Source organism: Diadema setosum, chromosome 20, assembly GCF_964275005.1.
Source record: "Diadema setosum chromosome 20, eeDiaSeto1, whole genome shotgun sequence".
In the NCBI taxonomy this organism is placed as follows: Eukaryota; Metazoa; Echinodermata; class Echinoidea; order Diadematoida; family Diadematidae; genus Diadema; species Diadema setosum.
In genome coordinates, this window is record NC_092704.1 from 12,408,533 (window position 1) to 12,429,870 (window position 21,338).

Below are 21,338 nucleotides of genomic sequence, written 5' to 3' on the forward strand. Positions count from 1 at the left end.
TAAGTATAATTCATTGAAGCTAATAACGTTTGTACATATGACGTGTTCGTTGTTTTGTATTTTCATTTTTATAATATATCACGTGTCCATTATCTGATTATGACTACGAAAATATGACAACTGTTTAAATGCGGAGTATGTACTGGAACACTAATGTCTCCCACCAGTATAGACAAACTAATTTCTAGTCGTCTATTCCCGCTTGAAATGGAAATGAAATTACACACCAAAAAAAAAAAAAAAAAAAAAAAAGATGAAAGGAAACGAAGTCCAATTTTCAGTAGATTTCAACTGTTTTGTTTAGTGCCTGATGCATATAATGGGCAAAATTCTTTAGCGCATAAGCAATCACACAACTTTTGGGAATAAATGTATGTCTTAATGATTGTATCTTATGGAAGAAAACTCGTCTCCTTGCCTGAATTTTAGCTTCTTCTTTTTCAAGCTTGCGGGAAAGAAATAGTTGAACATCAATCGCAATCATAAAGAGAAGCCACATCCTTAAAAACAAACACAGGAGTACTGAGACGCACTACGAAATGCTTCCTTTTGTTGGGGGGGGGGGTTATTGATTATTCTGAAGGTTCATAGATCACACAATTCATATGGTTCGCTATTAGCTTAGGTTCGTTAAGAAAAAAAAATAAACAGATAAATGCGTTCCTTTTCCGGTGGTTCCTTTACCCGAAAGTAATCAAGCAATCACTTATTTCAGTATAAGATTTGTGAATACAAAACGATACGACGACGGCCTTTAAAGCATTAATTCCGAATATAATTGTAAATATGACTATCGGTCTATACTCAACTTCTCAAATGCAGAAAGATTGCAACTGTAAATGTGGTGTTCTGTAAAAAAAAAATAAATAATAATAATAAACAAAAATAAAAATAGGTTTAAGCTACAAGTTAATGGTTCTTTATATGCTATGGTATCATAAAAGTGACCGAGAATAAGAAGCACTATAATTTCAAATTAATATGATACAATCATAATTATAAAAAAAAACCAACATGAAGCTGTTAGGCCTATACATCAACATTTGCTTCTGATACGTATAGTATAAATTATGTGCAGCTTTGGCAAGCGCGATAAAAGCGATAGATAATGTGGACGCAACGCCTATAAGGGAAATGTGCCTAATATGGCGGGAATTCAGATTGTTACGGCTGTATACAGCTGCAGCAGAGCAGGCACGAAAGCAGTCGTTGATGCTCTGCAACATTACACCATGTGCATTATTAGAGGGTTTTTAGTACACGCAAAGAACACGATCTGAAAAGACGACTATCGTTAATTAACTTCATTAACTACCTCTATTGATGTTGTCTTTTGTATCCCCGCCTACAATGGGTTCTCAGGTTCTATTCACTCTAGTAGTCCATGGGCCAGGCCAGATATTGGTACCATCTGAGGTGGCAATACCTTTTTGGTGTCATTTTGTTTGTCGGGCATAGATATGCCTATCAAGCTATGATAGCATTTCCAAATGAGTAGCTTAGTCATAGTAAATTAATTTTAAACCAATTTGGTCTCGTTGTTATATCCCTCTACTTCTGAATCGAGACCAACCGCTATACAAAGAAGAGTACTGTCTTCTGTATGTTCACAGGTGTTCTGTTGTAAACGCGGTGCGCTTAGTCTTTATTCAAGGCAGCGAAGGGAATATCCAAGGGTTATGATATCCACGGCGCTTAGTCTAATATTCAAGACGGCGAAGGGAATATCCAAAGCTTATAAAACAGTGTATATCCCTTTATCTAAAAACAACAACAACAACAAAGCAATTATTTATCATTTTCCGCTGAAAACGCTACGGTGAAAACGCTAATACCATGCCAATGTCGCTTTATTTCCATTCAAACAATGAAATATTATGCAAAAACAATGTACCGGTACACTACAATACATTATAATTGATAATGTTGTAAATGAACAGAGTGATTTTTGTTTATAATTGATGTATTTGTTGAGAGGGTGGTATAAAAACAGTATAGATAATCCCTTTTATTAGGAACTTTAGATATGATAACGGTACATTGTTCTAGATAAAGACTAAGCGCATTGCACCGCGTGACAGCTGTGGACATCATAACCCTTTAGATATTCCCTTCGCTGCCTTGAATAAAGATTAAGCGCATCGCGTTTACAACAGAACACCTGTGGACATACAGAAGGCAGTGCTCTTCTTTGTATAGCGGTTAGTTTCGATTCAGAAGTATAGGGATATAAAAACGAAACCAAATTGGTTAAAATTCATTTATTATGACTAAGCTACTCATTTGGAAATGCTATCATAGCTTGATAAGCGTATCTATGTCCGACAAACAAAATGACACCAAAAAGGTTTTGCCACCTCGAGTGGTACCAACAACCCATTTTTCGGGTCTTGGCCCATGGACTATAGGTACTTGCTAAACGCATGTCCTTTAGTTTCCACTGACAACAATATGGGAGGAGAATGGAAGCGATCAAGGCCCTCGCTAAAAGACGCTTGTTGTAATACGCATTGCGTGCCTTTCTTTCTTTCTTTCTTTCTACTGTTTCCTATTGTTTGTGAGTTACAAACTTGCGGCAACTAAGTCACCGCAGCCGACACACAACGCTTACCGACTCATTCATGCGGCGGCAGCGGCACGGACACAAACGCACTTCAGTTCACATTCGGGCTGCCGTATTGGTTAGAATAGTTAATGATAGACCTGTCCTGCGATTGGGTCATTTGCCATCTTACACATCCAAGCTATGCCGTATACGGTAGTGCGTGCGATTGAGCGTAAACGCCGTCGCTAAGCAGGACTGTTGTATTGTTTCGTCTATAGTGAAAGAAACAGGTTGTTAGCTTGAACATAGCCCGAACTTTAAGAGCGATTTTCTCCGTTATTTAGAAAATGGACTGACATCATAAGCGTAGATAATATTCGTTTCTATGATCCATAGGGATGTCCAAATGAGTTGTATTACATATCAGTGTAAAGCTTAGTGTCTGTAGAATTCACATATAGGCATAACTACGATCTCATTTTTTGCGACTTTTGACTCATTCCGACGGAGCGCATCACGTGTGTGGCGCTCCGACAAAATGAGTCATAAGTCGCACGGCGAGTTTTCCCGTAATGAGCCGCAAATGAAGGGGAAGCAGTGCTCGGGTCGAAATTTTTTTATACGGATTTTGATTCCTTGATGTTTTATCTGTTTGTACAGAAAATTTCAGCGTGTAAAAATGAGTACAAGTGTCCCAAATCACAGTTTTTCTGAGACAATTTTTTTGGTTACATTTTTTTCGAACGCTCGCCTTTGCGTTGCGTTTCGCACCTATTGTTCTTGCCCGATTGAGACTCCACCTCCGTTTCTAGGGTGTATGCTAATGAGGCATTGCTCTTGACCCCATTGAAGACAAAACAAAGCATGGTGCGCGCGGCGGTCAAGCGGTGAGGGCTTTAGAATTACGCAATAATAGTGAGCTGACCAAGGCTATCGATTGCATGACCAGCGAGTTTCGTTTGATACATGCCCTCCATTTCATGAAGTGGTGATTGATGTGACGCACAAATCGCGCTGAAAAAAATAATTCCAACGAACGATCACGCAGAATTTATAATACTTTATCTATGAGCTAATACAATGATCATAATAATCGAACTTGAAACCTCTGTATGCGAGTGTGTACTTTTACAACGGTTATTAATTGGCCTCATTAATGAATTCATTCAAATAATCATAACTTTCTTTCCCTGGTATGTGCCTTGCTGTTTAAAGTTCATCTCTGGAGATATAGTAGGGCCTATAAGTTGTCAATTACATGTATTCTCGTTTTTATTAAGTCGACAATTCGTGTGATAATTCGCCAAATTTATGTAATGCATACTATTGTTTCCCTGGTTAATAAAACTTATTGCCCTATTTCTTATGATGGTTTGGGCCGCGACGGCATGGAGAGAAATCGGAAGATAAACATTATTAATGCCCAAATACAATGTAGGTCGTGTTCCCTTTTGAGGATATTCTGACTCTTGTCATCTGTGTATTTTTTTTAGAGGTAGGACCTATCTGAGAAAGGGACAGAAAGCTGTGTCGCTACTCAAAAGTGTGCTTCTTCATTTTATTTTGTTTTTTAATCAGAATGTTTGTAATGATAGCTGTTTGTCGTGTATTGCGTGTAGCTGACAATCATGTGAGAGGTCAAGTCTGCAAAGAATTTGGCTAACAGCTTTGCGAAGTAGCAGCGCTAATTGCCCATTGAATTGCGTATTCCGAGGAATTTCAAATGAAAGAACTCGGACGACACTGTTCACGCCTTGTATCCGAGTAAACCCCGCATCAACGAGGCCTTAAACAATGAAAGGTAAACTTCCTGCTATCAAGGGGTGGATAAAGACGCAACCAGTATTCTTTCTTCGCCATTGATAGCAGAATCAGTGACTGAATGGAGCAACAGTGTTGGAGGATCGGCATTATGTCTGCTAATTTGTAAAAGAATTTTTCAGTCCCCTTTTGTCTTCAGAACCACAGTCAGGGACGCTAAGTTACTCTATCTCCTACAAGCTGTCGTTACTATCTTAAAACGTGAATTTTATGAAAGGTTAAAAGTGATCGCGGAATCAGTTCTTCTGCGTGACACATGCAGGCTTTTATAATAGCATACCAAGCTTAAATCGTTTACCTGTATAGAAAGGGCGGGGATACACACTTATCGCAATTATCCGGATTTGAGAGTAATACACTCTACTACTTTTCTTCATCTTTCCCTCAACAAAGACCATGGTAATTCAAAACAAACAAACAAACTAACTAACTAACAAACAAGCAGTTGCATTATATCAGAACGTACACAAATTTTTGTGTTTCATGTATGTATAGGTCATCTCTTGATGTATAGTACGCATTTGTTGTCGTTTTTACAGTGTTTCCTAATAAATGCCTATAGCGAAAACCCAACACAACTTTTATCAAGGAGGAAAGGGAACTTACATTTAAATATAACATAGTTTACAGAAATCAGACATGTAAATAAGGCAATCATATACATCCGCACGGCCGATTATAATCTCTTACTTTGATTATCAAACATGATCGCCGGCATTTACGTGCTTTTTTCTAATTTTTTGAACTTTGCCTCATTTTCTCTTTTTTTTTTTAACAACTGCTCGAAACATTTAAAAATCGTAACACAGTCTGCTAACCCACAACATGATATTCCATTTGATTCGTCACTTATTGTTGGTCGGGTGAGCCAAATGTTGGAATCTCGAGCGATGATACACGGCATTTTGTTTGTTGGTTTTCGTCTCATCGCTCAAAAGAATTTTGACTACGATTACAGAGGTATCATCTACAAGACATAACTGATAGTTTACAGTAGTGATCATCAATTCAGTAAGGATTAGTCAAGTCATGAATTCACTTTACCCATCATGTCTTTTCGAACTACGACATTGTTTGGGTAACCGCGCCTTTTTGTTCTCATAGTTCAAACTAATTCTTGACATAATCAAAACAAATAATTTTCTTTATATAATTTCTCAAAATACTCGAAAGATGGCCTAAGTCAAAACCTTCTACAAAGATTGCATACGGCAATCTTTACTAGCCTCAACAAGTTGTCTAGAGCTATCAGTTCCCCCTATGACGATGATTTCGATTTTGAATTTGCATCGAACTACTTTCAAAACAGCTATTACCTTTATATTTCGATTAATAAACCAGTCTTTTGAATTCATAACCAACATTCGTAATCGTAACCATACAGTAACATAATACTGCATGTCAATAAAAGTTGGAAAATGTAAATGCTATGTCAGTAGCGCAAAATAAATGAGTACCGATTATCTTCATACATTCTAATTCCTAAATGATGTCGCTACGAAAATGACGCATGGTTTGACGACTGCTTCTAGCAAATAAAAGTAAAAAGGAATGGGATATACTTCTAATGATAGTACCACGCCGTACAATGCATTTCACTGTATTTGGTAACGTTTGGTTACGTTTCTGTGCGCTTTACGTACGGAAAATAAAAGGCAGATTGATGCTATTAACATGCTTACACACAACGCATTCAAAATGTTTTTTGAAATACACCGTGTGCAATATAATATTTTAGTATACGTTTTGAAACTTTGAATTTGCGAGTCCTTTATAAAGTTATAAGCAGGGTTATTACATTATCAAGCAGAAATTTAAGTATTAGGGATTAGGATTTGCGCAGACGACTAACAGTGCTATATATAGCGATCGTTCGCAACAGAGACAATCCTCTTCATTAGATATACAATATAATTCTGTCTTCATGAATTGAAAGAGAAACGAAAAGAAGTCAACTTTTTAACTTCATGTAGCTTTCTCACCAATTGAACTTGATTTGATCCACCATGCATGATATTGCTGTGTGTTCTATTAATTCTATTAAATTATCTAATCGGCGTGCTTGTTTTTTATGCAGAATATCACAAGTAAGTTTAATTCATTGAAGTTCATAATATTTGTACATATGGCGTGTTCGTAGTTTCGTATTTTCATTTTTATAATATATCATTTGTCCATTATCTGATTCTGACCACGAAAATATGGTGACTGTTTAAATGCGGAGCATGTACTGGAAAAATGTAATGTCTCCTGTCAGTATAGACAAACAAATTTCTAGTCTATCCCCGCTTTAAATGGAAAAAAAAAAAAACAAGTTCGACTTTCAGTAGATTTCAACCGTTTTGTATAGTGCCTGATTCATGTAATGGACACAATTCTTTAGCACATAAGCAATCACACAACTTTCGGAAATAGATGTATGTCTTAATGATTGTATCTCATGGAAGAAAACTCGTCTCCTTGCCTGAATTTTAGCTTCTTCCTGTTCAAGCTTGCGTGAAAGAAATAGTTGAACATCAATCGCAATCATTAAGAGAGGCACATCCTTAAAAATAAGCACAGGAGTACTGTTTTCTGTATGTTCCGTAGAGCTGTAAAATGCAGCTCTATGGTATGTTCACAGGTATTCTGTTGTAAACGCGGTGCGCTTAGTCTTTATTCTAGACGGCGAAGGGAATATCCAAAGCTTATGATACAGTGTATATCCTTTTATCTTAAAACAATAACAACAACAACAACAACCAAAAAAAAAAAAAGATTCCTCTTGAATTTTACCGTATTTTGCAATTATCTATCATTTTCCGGCAAAAACGCTAGTGTGAAAACGCTAACACCACGCCGATGTCGCTTTATTTTCATCCAACAAAAAAGGATAATGCAAAAACAATGGACCGGTACACTACAATACATTATAATGAATAATATTGTAAATAAACAGAGTGATTTTTGTTTAAAATTGATTTATTTGTTTAGAGGGTAGTATAAAAATAGTATAGATAATCCCTTATATGAGGAACTTTAGATATGATAACGGTACATTGGTCCAGATGAAGACTATATAAGCGCACCGCGTGACAGCTGTGGACATCATAACCCTTTAGATATTCCCTTCGCTGCCTTGAATAAAGACTAAGCGCATCGCGTTTACAACAGAACACCTGTGGACGTACGGATGACAGTGCTCTTCTTTTTATAGCGGTTAGTTTCGATTCAGAAGTATAGGGATATAAAAACGAGACCAAATCGGTAAAAAAAAAAAAAATTATGACTAAGCTACTCATTTGGAAATGCTATCATAGCTTGATAAGCATATCTCTGCCCGACAAACAAACTGACACCAAAAAGGTTTTGCCACCTCAGGTGGTACCAACAACCCATTTTTCGGGTCTTGGCCCATGGACTATAAATTGAAGTGTGTTCATGCTACATTTGAAGGGATAGCATATAGCGAAGGGAAAACAAACCTGAATGGCCATCTTCAGGAAGCTATTTTTTGTTGGCGATTATGAATTACTTAACTATGAAATTGAAATAAAAACATACAGAAAAACGACTGCAAAATCTTTGCATAATGTGCCATTATTTATAATCAAGTTTCCATTACTTTTCTTTTATGATACATTTCCTTCGATTAGTGCTCCTTTATTCTTTCCCATTACATTTCATCACTTTCCTTTCCGGCTATCCACTTCATTCCCGCCTACAAACGTATACAGATATTTTGCCCGTATATACAATCTCAAAAGATATTGCCATAACATAGATAGGCAAACCTGACCGGATGTAACATTACATTTCGATTGCTAAAGTGTGATCGGATTACCATCCATCAAAAAGAATTTAGAAGACCATCATATTTCTCCCCCCCACCCTCTTTGATCTCTCTCCCTCTCTTTCCAGATATCCAATTCTTTGATTGAATAATATCATTAGTGAAGATCACTTCTCGATGATGCTTTGCCTGTATTATATATATATATATTTATATATATACATATATATATATATATATATATATATATATATATATATATACAACAATATCTAATATATGTACATTCATCAAACAACATTTAGAAGACCAGCCTATTTTTCTTCCTCTCTCTTTCTCTCCCTTTCAATCTTTCTTCTCATCGCTATAGATTCCAGTGTTTCGCCTGAAGACCGGAAGACCTCATAAATGTTCTATCAAATATACAAATTCCACAAAACAATAGTCTTTCCGGTTAGTGATGAGTTTTCATCATAATGATATTATAACAAATAACTTCTGTCTTATCACTATGTGAAATCTTATTTCATGTGATTCGTAATGAGCAATACTTCTTGGCAGTAGAGTTTTAAGTCAATTATAACATTGTACATACAATTGGCAGCATTTAACCCCTACTGTTGAATCACAAATGTGCTCGTTGATCTCTTTTATTAAATCCCATGGAAACCTTAAGTCATATCTGTAGGCAGACATAATGGATAATTCCAGAAAGCAAACTTCTTATACCAAAAAAAAAAAAAAAAAAAAAAAGAGAAGAAACTTCTGTGTGGATGGCAGGTACCGCAATAGCATGGATTTTTTCAGATTTAGTTATCAAAAGTTGTCAAAGAAAGCAAGAAAGATGCAATGATTTATTTGAATATTGAAAATCCCATCAGGCTCTTGTCAACATTATGAAAGGGATAATTGCTGAAACAAAACCGAGAAAGATTGGTCTGCGAAACTCAACTTCGATGTTGCTTGAAGTTTTTTTTTTCTTTCTCTCATACCTATGAATGACAGTCTGATTATGTCATTTACAGGTCGTTCAAATAATCTACTTGGCCAACAAACCAAATAGAGGATATTCTGTATAACATTCATGCAACGCAAGAGCCGATGGTTATTGCCTTTATGGGGTCCTATATATTCATCATGGTGAAACACAGCCTAACATATGCGAATGTTTTACGCAAGAATACTTTGAATAGACCAGGTGGCCAGAGTATCAGGTTACATTGTACCTTATTGAATAGACAGGATGTTGATATAAAGACATTCCTGGACGCGCTCGTAGAAAAGTCGGGGATTATGAGCATAATAGAGAAGTTCAAAGGCCGATTACAGACGGTCTCCTTTTTTCTGCACCGGTCCATAGAATGCATTTGCCTTCGTAGAAAGCGCTCCAAATTTGTGAAGAGTGATTCAATTTTGTGAGAGATGGACCTGTGATAACCCATCGCTTCAATTGAACACTTTGTTTAGGAGCAAGGTATTTTGGGCAATAAAAGCATGAAATGTTCTTGTCTTATCTCATGTGTATCGATGAAATCAAATGTTTTCATGCTGCTATTGAAGTGGTTTATTCACTTATCGTGCCAGCGTAACATATATATATATAAGGATATATATGCATTTAGGTAGGACTACATTTTTTCATTCCATTAGACTTCGCGCACTCATGCACATTGCAGCATTTTCATATTCATAAACGATTGCAGCAAATGCTCATTTCCTTTATACATTATGCTTATTGAATGAGATTAGTTCTTCATTTCTTTCTTGTCTTTTATCGGGGGATGACTGGTGCTGTATAAACAATTAAACAAATATTGATTTACACTCATGACATAAGAGAAGAACAATTCAGCAAAATTAGCCGTCTGTTATGAGAGATTGAAGAATGCCAGGAGAAATGTTGTTTATTTCAACAAAGATATTGCCTTTTCCTTATTTTCTCAAGTGATGTAATAATTTTAGGCCTTCAAGCCTGTGTGGCTTGTGCTTGTCATACTTCTATGATCATGTCGGCTTCTTCTACAGCTGCTGGAGTATACGCGATGGCCAGCCTTTTTTTGTTGTTGCTAAATTGAATTAACTTCTGCGTCGAATTCGGGAATGGTCACCTGCGACCCTGTTTGAAAAGACGCTCTCTCACATGGAGACGAATTTGAATTGTCTACGGGCATTCTAATTTGAATACGTTTTTTTGAAGTGATAGGATATAGTGAGAGGAAACTGAGATTGAATTATGACAATATTCATGGCGCTATCTTTTTTTTCTTTTATTTTGTCGACGAGTTTGAATTACATAACTGTAAAATTAGAAAACAAACGTACACACACACACACACACACACACACACACACAGAAAAAAATGACTATGAAATCTTCGCATAATGTTAAACCATTTTGAACACTCGAATATGCCATTTTCTCTTCCTTTGTAATACATTTGCCTCAATTCGTGCTCCTTCATTTTTATCTCATTGCATCACATTACTTTCCTTTCCAGCTATCCACTATGTCTTCTTTATTCTCATCATCTTCAATTAGTCGTCTAGATTGAATATCCTCATCGATGGTGGCGATCACTTATCTAAGATACTTTGCCCGTATTATTATGTATAATCTAATAAGATATCACCATAACACAGATTATAGGCAAACCTAGCCGTGTATAATATTTCATTTCGTTTGCAAAAGTGTGTTAAGATTACCATTCATCGAACAAAATTTAGAAGACCAGCCTATTTTATTTTTCTCTCTCTATCTCTCAATCTTTCTTCTTATCGCATAGACTCCGATGTTTCATAGGCAGACCGGAAGAGCTTATAAATGTTCCGTCAACTGACTTGAACATGTGTTTTATAAGATCATATAGTTGTAAGTGAATATATAATTATATAAATATATATATATATATATATATATATATATATATATTCTCCACCCTTTCTCATGTCTCTCTCTCTCTCTCTCACACACACACACACGCACACACACACACACACACACATAGACAAAACAATAATCTATCCCGTTTGCTGATGACTTTTATCATATTATATATCATATCACAGTACACTGTGTAAGATTTAATCTCACTTGATGTGTAGTGAACAATATCTCATCCCGACATTATGGTGTATATAGGGTTGAAAGTGAATCGTGATTGCACATAAACTTTGCAACATTAAACCCGACAGGAAACCTACAAATGCGCTCGTTGATCTCCTTTATTGATCCCATGGAAACCTAAGACATATAATTATGGTCGAAATCTGGAGGCAGTCATGATAGATAAATTCAAAAAGAAAACGTCTCTATACAAAAAAAAAAAAAAAAAAAAAAAACATAGATAAATAAATAAATAAATCGTGGATTTCACAGGTTTAGTCATCATTAGTTGTCAAAGATTGCGAGAAAGGTGCAATGATTTAATTGAATATTGAACATCCCATCAGGCTTTTGTCAACATTATAAAAATTGTTGAAACAAAACCGAGAAACCAACTCAAATGGAAGATTAGTTCGCGAAACTCAACTTCGATGTTGCTTGAAGTTGTTGTTTGTTTTTCTGTCATACTTATGAATGACGGCCTGCTTATAAGATCGTTAAAAGAATCTATATACTTGACCAACGAACCAAATGGAGGATCCCTGTATAGCATTCATACAACGCAAGAGCCGATATTGCTACTACGGGGTCCTATATATTCATCATGGTGAAACACAGCCTAACATAATTACGCGCGTGTATTACGCAAGAATACTTTGAATAGACCAGGTGGCCAGAGTATCAGGTTACATTGTACCTCCATGAATAGTCAGAATGTTGATACAAAAACATCCCTGGACGCGCTCGTAGCCGCCATCTGAAAAGTCGGGGATTATGAGCATAATAGAGATGTTCAAAGGCCGATTACAGACAGCCAGTTTTTCTGCACCGGTCCATCGAATACATTATAATGAGGTGCTTCGTATGTATTATGTAACCTTTTTTACGGACCCCAATGATTTAATGGTTGTTGGGAATCGAATGTGCAAGTTCTCATGTGGTTGTTACCAACATTTATCATAGCATTTATACTTCGACAATGACATACGCTGCAATAAAGCGAGAAACAAGACATATGGCAGAAGTTTTTTGTTCTTTTCTATCTCTTTCTCTCATACGCTTTGCATTCACGGGAAATTGTATATAAAAATTACGATGTTTGATATTTTGATGCTTGCAGCATTTTCAAAGAAACCTTGGGATAACTAGACCGGTGGTGTAATGTAAAACATTTTCTTGAATAAAGAAACGATTCAATCAATATCTATATATATTTGTGTATATGTATATAATATATATATATATATATATATATATATATATATATATATATATATATAAATGTATATTTATATTTCTTAATCTATGTATATGTATTTTGCCAAGATTACAAACCTATCGAGACGGAAACTGTTAATATACCGACCTATCCTGCAGCGACGATGTTTTTTTTTTTTTATCTCCTGCTTACGACAATGTGTAAGCTCTACATATATTTCAAAGCTTTCGGGGAATATCAGAAAGGACAAAGAATGTGTGTGTGTGTGTGTGTTTTTTTTTTAAGAGAGGCAAAAATAGTAAAAATACTAATACACCATACTGATAATGTAACAATATGGAACATCTACAATGTACATTTATTATTACCTTTTGAGTGATCATCAACATCATCATCATCATCATCATCAACAAATGGTTCCCTTGATGTAATTATACAATAGCTTTTCTCTGTTGTTGTTAATTGTCATTATTACCATGATTATTTCTACACTGTTCAAGTTATCGAGTGATAAAGACACACATACAACCACACAATTTTTCTAATCTCTTTGCAAGGAGAGATACATGTACACACGGTGATGGTACTCCATATTCTTAGAAAGATTGCAAGTGATCTCTGCAATGTAGAAAATCGTCCATTTTTGGACAGGCATGAGTGTTTACATGTAATACGCAGTTGCACAGACTTGTAAGGGCTTTCATTGAACATTGTACAGTGTGTACATCGTATCGTCTTCTCGCGATCGCTTGCAGGCACACAGGCATGGGCACGGATCCACAGACATGGACACGCAGGCGCACACATAGTCATGAGCACACACTTACAAAGGGGATATTATTATTTACAATGCATGCACGCACGGCCTCCAATGGATTCGCACGCAGGATGCTAGTCCACTGCCTAGACTGCCTTCGTATACCGCCAATGAGGGCGTATGAGAGAGTGAAAAAAAGATAAGAGTCCCGTGTCGGGACTAGCAGGATGCTAGATTCGCACGGACTCGCACGGTAGCGTGCCAGCACCACGCACGGTACCGTGCCAACACCTCGCACGGTAGCGTGCCAGATGGTCCGCACTCGACGGTGGCACGCAGCCGCACGGAGGCGCACTGACTGGCACGCAGCCGCACGGAGGCGCACGAGGTCGCACGGGGTCGCACGGGGGCGTACAGAAGCGCACGCACCCGCACGAGGCCGTATGAAATGGCACGGAGCCGCACGCACCCGTGCGAAACCGCACGCAGCCGCACGAAGCAGCCCCGTGCGCAGTGCGTGCGGGAGTAACATAACTTAATGGTCTGACTGTAGATACAAAATAGTATACTATGTCGGGGTTACTGTTTTGACGGTACTAACTGGGTGAACTTATACACACGCATACACACGGTCATATTTATTTGGTCAATGATGTTTTATATATCGCGACCTGAAGCACTGAATTTTTCGTCGAAACGAACCATTCATTCATTCATTCATTCATTCATTCGTTTATTTCATTCTTCGGATAAAAAGATTGGAAAAATAACAATCATGCATATATACACAATATGTACAGGTTAAAATGGTAAAAATACTATCAGCGAACAAATACAATAGAACAAACGGAGTGCATTGTAATAAAGAAAAATGAAATAGGATGTATCAGTAAAAGCCTAGGAGGCTTGACAGGTAGATACACCCATAACGTATGACATAGAAATATATAGCTACAGTACAGCACAGAATAACTCAATGTGTGTTCGCGCGTGAGCGAGTGTGTGAATGTGAGTGAATATAAATTGTTGCGTTAAACATAAAACGACAAAAGATGAAACTTATACTTAATTTTAAATGAGTTCAGAAATTGAATATTGCGTAGCGATGGAGGCAGAGAATTCCACATATTTGGTCCAGTATACCGAATCGATTTATACAGGGAATGGGAAGTTACTCTAGATTTGTGGAAAAGTTGTCTATTTCTAGTATCATAATTGTGTACATCCAGATTCAAAGAAAACATTTCCATCAGATACTCAGGTAATGTATTGGAAAAATAACGATGCATAATCATACAAATACTTAATCTATTAATATCATAAATATTTAGAGTGTTCAAACTATAAAATAAAGGCATAGATGGAGCATAAAATTCGGCATTTGAACAGATACGCAGAGCCCGTTTTTGAAGACGGTGCAGTTTGCAGAGTTTGGACGGGTATGCAGTGGCCCACACAGTGTTGCAATACATAATATATGGAAGAATAAATGCATTGTACATCATAAACAAAATACGAAGGGGGACAAAATGCCTTATATGTTGAAGTATACCAATGATCCTGGATACCTTCGAACTGACATGATTTATATGAAAATCCCAGGCAAAATGTTGATCTAATGTCACTCCCAAGTATGTTACTACCGAGCAGTGTTCAATTTCAGTGTCATTTATATACAATGATATGTTGTCATAATTTTCACTCAAATTTTGCGAATAACGAAATACGACATATTTTGTTTTGAGAACATTCAATGACAACTTATTACAGAGAAGCCAAGTATAAACTAAATTCAAATTTTCATTTATGGAATCAATCAAAACTGAAAAATCAGAATGGGATGCTACTAAAGTAGTGTCATCTGCAAATAATAAGAACTGAAAAAACGGTGCACATTTTACAATATCATTAATATATATCAAAAACAGAAGGGGTCCTAATATGGACCCCTGGGGAACACCGCACAATAATGAGCTGCTATTAGAGCAGTAAGTATTATATAAAGTATATTGTTTTCGCCCAGTTAAATAACTATGAAACCACTGGTATGGTATACCACGAACCCCGTAGTATTGCAATTTGGATAATAAAACTGAATGGGAAAGGGTGTCGAAGGCCTTCGATAAATCCATAAATATTGCAATTGCATGCTTATTTTTATTGATAAGATTCAATACCCGATCATATAAATCAATTATAGCAAACTCAGTAGAATAATGGGAACGGAAACCATATTGATTAGAACAAAGAATATCATTCTGATTAAGAAAAGTGTAAAGCCTATCAAATGCTATTCTCTCCAATATTTTTGCAAAAACCAGTAGTACTGATATAGGTCTGTAGTTATTACAATCATTCTTGTCCCCTTTCTTAAACACAGGGATAACTTTGGCAGTTTTCATACTGGATGGAAATACGCCGGTTTCAAGAGATAAATTACATATATGTACAATTGGTTTAATGATAAATGTGATAACTGATTTTACAATGGAAGCGGGTATGTTATCAAAGCCAGCACTCTTGTTACCATCAATTTTGTGAACAATATCATATATTTCTGATTCAGAAACCGGTTTAAAAAAGAAAGAACGTTCAAAATTACCAGAGAGAAAATCAGAAAAACTCATAGAACTATCTGATGTATCAATCGAACGAGACAAATTTGGACCAACATCCACAAAATATTCATTAAAAATATTTGCTATTAAAACTTGATCACATATAACATCATTTCCTTGTACTAAAATTTCAGGCAGATTACTATCAGTTTTTCCCAGAGTCCGGTTAATAAATTTCCACATACGTTTTGAATCAAATTTAGTCTTATGAAACTCATCATAATAATATTTTCTTTTAGCATGTCGAATAACAGAGTTCAATCTATTACGATATTGCTTATAAAATGATTCATTACTGTTGTTTGGGTTCAGTTTGTACAATTTAAATAATCTGTTTTTCTTCTGGATTGATTTCAATATTGCACGTGTGATCCAGGGCTTTTTAATCCTTTTATCAACAGAACCCCTTTTTCTAAGCGGCATATGTTCATTCAATATAAACAGAAAGCGGTCCAAAAATAACTCATAGGCAAGATTGGCGTCGATCAGCTCAAGGATATCTGACCAGTCAGCTTTCGATAAATCGCCCATCAGTGATGATAATGACAAAGGTGTTATTTTCCGTGATAATACACTATGCTTTTTACTATTTGGACTCAACGTAGCTAAAGAAGAAACAGAAAAAACTGGATAATGGTCGCTCAAATCAGAGAGTAAAATACCAGAAATGAAATGATGGTCAGAAGAATTGGTAAAAATATTGTCTATAAGAGTAGCTGAATTAGAACATACACGGGTCGGTTTACATATCAGGGGGGAATACCCCATTGAAAAAAGCATATCAACGTAATTCTGAATGACACTGTTTTGGTCATACTGTATCAAATCAAGATTCAAATCTCCCATAATAAAACACACTTTCGACATTGCATTCAATGTATTCAAAACTAAATCAAAGGATTTTATGAAATCACCGACATTTGAAGAAGGTTTACGATATACTATTCCAATTATTATCTTGTTTTTAATTGCATCCGTGGTTTCAATGAAAAGAGATTCTACGCCATCAATAGACAATTCTACATCTTGTAAAGTTTGAACAGACAGATTTTCTCTGACATATAATGCTACTCCTCCGCCTCGGCCTTCAATACGATTAGCTTGGAACATATTATAACCCTGTAAAGAAAAATGATTTGATGTATTGCTCATCCATGTCTCAGTTACTCCTATAACAGAAAAGGGGAACTTAAGAACCTGTAAATCTTCACAAAGTTTATCAAAATTCTTATTCAAACTTCTAGCATTATAATGGATCAAGCTAAGCTTGTTCATCGACGCATTAATAGATACTGAATCACGAAACTGTTCAAAATCATAATAATTGCAATCAGAGGTGTAATTTTGAGAATAGGAATTCTCATCGTCATCAGAATTGACCGAAAAATCAGTGCCTAGATACTCACAGAAAGACGCCATTAGAAGACAGAGATAATGAAGCTTTATTGATTATTCACAAAGTGTCGATGTCGCGGAGGGAAGTGATCAGTTTCTTGGTTCCGTTTTTTGTTATTGTGAAGATTCTTCCGTCAGATGACCATGTTTGCGTAGTGTTCACGTGAGAGAGTGCTTTGTAGTACAGTTCCTGCCTTTCAGATGTCAAGTCTTCGCGGATGACAATTCCTGTCCCCTTCAATCGCGACTTGGCAGCATACATCTGGTTACGAGCGTTGTATCTCGCAAATTTGACTAGGAGTGGTCTGGGTTTTGCAGGTGACTGATGGTTGGTAGATCGATCGCCGGAGCGCGGCTTGGAGGTGATCCTATGGCTTCTGTCTAGGTCCCGAACATCCAGGTCGACACCGATCTTGGTGGCAAGAGCGAGGATGGCATCATCCGTATTCTCCTTTGGAGATTCTGGGAGGCCGTATACTCGTAGACACTGACGACGTGAATACTGTTCCTGTTTCTCCAGCTCTGATTCCAAGTATTTGATCTTCTTCTGGAGTTTCTCCGATGATGAAGCAAGTTCACTGATCTTTTCGTCCCTTTGCTTCAATTCTAGCTGAAACGAAGCATGAAGTTCATCCCCAAGTTTCTCGTAGACAGCTGCGTAAACGGCGTCAACTATTTCCTTGATGACAGATTCTGAACAAAGGGCTTTCATCACTTGCTCGGAAATGAGCTCTTTCATGTCGGCGGTCTTGACATTGTCCGTGCTCGCATTTGCATTCGCACTTTCACTTGTGTCGGCAGCACAATTTGCATTTGAATGAGGTGTAGTGCTTGAGTGCCCAGCAGCAGTAGAGACGTCTCTGCCGGTACAACCTAGACTGGAATGCCCAGCCAGGTCGGGGGAGTCCTCGGGGGAATCTTCGTCGATGGTTTCAACATGGTGACCAGATTTAGAAGATTTCTTCTTTAGTCTCGTTCTCGACGACGACATGGTTGGAGACGATTTGGACTTACTCCTGACGTGGCTTGTGATGTAAGGAAACTTGCAGTTTGAACATTGCAAGTCAAACAGAGTCGAAACGCAGATACAGTAAACCAGTAATGACACGGTAGAGACACACGGTGCTAACACACAGCCGCCATTGTTAGGGTAGAATGTGTGAACAGAATGTGTGAAGATGAGCCACACTATTGTGATATCGATAATATTCAGCTGCATTAAGAGTGAACAGCTCAGCATAATGACAATTACAACTGCGGTGAACAAAATTTTACTCTGGAATGACTTTCTCTAATTGAGTGTTTGGTTAACAAAGTCAATTTTTGGCGAATCCAGTCAGAAAGCAATACACACTCACGCATACACACACAAACAAAACAGGGAAAAATCAGGCATGGCATTATTGATATATTTAGAGCTTTAACACTGATGATATGTTAGCCCATCTCCTTTGGTTGTTTCAATTTCTTTCCTTCTTTTTTCTGTTGAGCAGCAGCAAGGCGGACATGGGCGTGTCAGCTAGGTCTCAGCGCCGCCGCAACAAAAGACGAAATACTCTTAGGCGCTGTGGGGAGCTTCCATGCACAAGGTAAGAATCTCCTCAGCAATTCGACTATACAAAGTTTGCAAGACCTCTTGGCCGTACCCTGGTAGAAGACTTTAAAAATCTCATGATTCGAAAGTGAGAAGAGGGTCCTTATCTCCACCTAACAGTGAGAGGTACAAGTTCAATAGCGATTTTGATAAGAGAATGAGGGAAAAAAAAAAAAAACAAGTCACAAAAAGCTTGATTATACTCAACTGAAACTGGAACCTCAAGTGCCATCTTCAATGTAATAATAAAGTTGATATCGCCAATAGTTTACGCTGCGCACAGATGCCGCAGCAAGATACCTATCAGAGAGTTAGAGCGCCTGTCCCGCTGAAAACTCGGTCATTTCAGGTGAGGTGTCAAGAGGTTCCGGAAGACGTTGCTACATAAACAGGAAGATCGACGCTTAAGAAAATAGACCAGTATCGACTTAGCATCACCCTAGACAGAAAGAAAGAAAAATAAAGCTCATTCTGGAAACACATCGTCTAAATTAAGATATCTAAAGTAGTAAAAAAAAAAATGCTTCCTGTGATAAAGCAGCAATCTTTTTGGTTATGCATTTTTCCCCTCAACTATGGGTAAACTTCCTGCTGTGAAACAATAATGATTCTTATGCTTAAGAACAGAGTCCTAATGACCTATTCTCTACCGTCATATTATCTTTTCAATATATAATTTTTTTTTTGTACTCTTATTCTATTTCTTTATATTCTTTGTCATGCCGTCGCCAACATTATCTTCACCACACCATCTCCGTTTCCATGTTTTACTTCTTGTTTATTTTCCTCACCTTGTCCTTCTTCGTCTTCTTCCTTTTCTCCTCATTTTTCTTTTGTTCCGTATTCTTGTTTGTCCTCTTCTTCTCATCTTCTTGCTTTTGACAGTTATTTCTACATTTTGTTTTCAAAAGAGTTAGACATTATCATTTTTGGATGTGAGCTGGGCGCAGTGGAGATGAATCTGGCAGTGACTTGCTAAGCATTTTCATCAGTTTTAACATACGTGTCAATTCTCTTTCCAGTTTGCTTCTGCTTTGTGTATTTTGTTTCTTTTTGTGTGTGGTTGAGCTGGTCTGCAAGATCGCACATGCTTGTCTTCACAATCAACCATGAACCCAAGGCATAGGCTCCCATATCGAGGCACCGATACGTTTTGTCCATGATGTTTTTACGATGAAAATACAGGATAGCTTGCATTTTGATTATCCTTTAAATACTGGGAACTTGAAAAAAGCAGACGAAATTGGCACTTAAGTATAGGTGCAGATTTATTCACAATGGCCAAGGACAGTAATATTAACCACGCTCTATCAAAAAATGTACACATGATACATTGTGTCCATTTGCTTCTATGTCCTTTCTTTATCTTTCGTCATTTGCTCATGAATTGAAAATATTTAGTCACCATACCTCCTGAAAACAAAAAAGGATGGCATCCTCTCTCTAATAATGATAATCATTATCATCATCATCATCATCATCATCATCAACATCATCATCATCATCATCATCATCATCATCATCATCATCATCATACAGCTCCTGGTTATCGTTGAAGATTTGGGAAAATGCCCCCAGAGCAAGATGATAGAATCCATGAGTTCTTTCCAATGTTTCATGATGTTTGTTTGTTTATTCGTTTGTTTGTGTTTGTGTCTCACAGGCCAAGTGCACATTCTCAGTTTCTTCGACGAGTTTGACGCCCTTTCGTCATGGCCACCGAACAATCTCGAAAACAGCGATTACAAAGGTAATTATCACAATGTCATTATCTCGTAATATATTACACTCCAGAATTTTCGGGAATGCTTGAGTATCTCTCTACATCTATCTGCCTTTCTATCAATTTATCTGTCCGTCTATCTATCTATCTATCTATCTATCTATCTATCTATCTATCCATCTATCCATCTATCCATCTATCCATCTATCCATCTATCCATCTATCCATCATTTTATCCATCTATAGGATGGTATATGCTTATAATCATAATGACGATAGAAAAAGACAGAGAAAGAGAGAGAGAGAGAGAGAAAGAGGCACGTGATATCCTCCATTGGTGCATCTAATTTACGTCTTGTTAAGCTTCCTATCATAAGTGATATGACTCCACAAACCTATAAGCTACTGGAACTGTAATGTTTGGTAAATATATTTAACCTTGTCTATACATGAAGAGAAATATGTTTGGTAGAGGAATAATTTCATTGTGCCTTCACCCGTGATTCGATAAAGTGCTTGAAATTGTTGTGCAACAATTGGAAATGAGGGATAGAGTTTCCCCAAATATGAAAAATTCTTCACGGTGATCTTGATCACAATCAATTATCTAATATTGTCTATTCTCTGTGGCATCGTCAACTTTCCGTGAAAATTTACATCCAAATCCGTTCATAACTTTAGGAGATTTTGCAAACAGACAGACAGACAGACAAAGAAACAAAGAAACAAACCGACAAACAAACAAACGCCGGTAAAATCATGACCTCCATGGTGGGAGTAATTCCAATTTA

At 36.9% G+C, this 21,338-nt stretch overlaps 1 protein-coding gene across 1 annotated transcript in view; it reads left to right on the forward strand.

The window, feature by feature from the left end:
* Positions 1–21,338, forward strand: part of LOC140243743 (integrin alpha-8-like) — an 82,128-nt gene that overhangs the window by 37,443 nt on the left and 23,347 nt on the right. The window contains exons 5-6 of the mRNA XM_072323409.1: positions 18,724–18,819; positions 20,488–20,574. Of these exons, the coding sequence (XP_072179510.1) occupies positions 18,724–18,819; positions 20,488–20,574 (183 nt within the window). The remainder of the gene's footprint in view (positions 1–18,723; positions 18,820–20,487; positions 20,575–21,338) is intronic.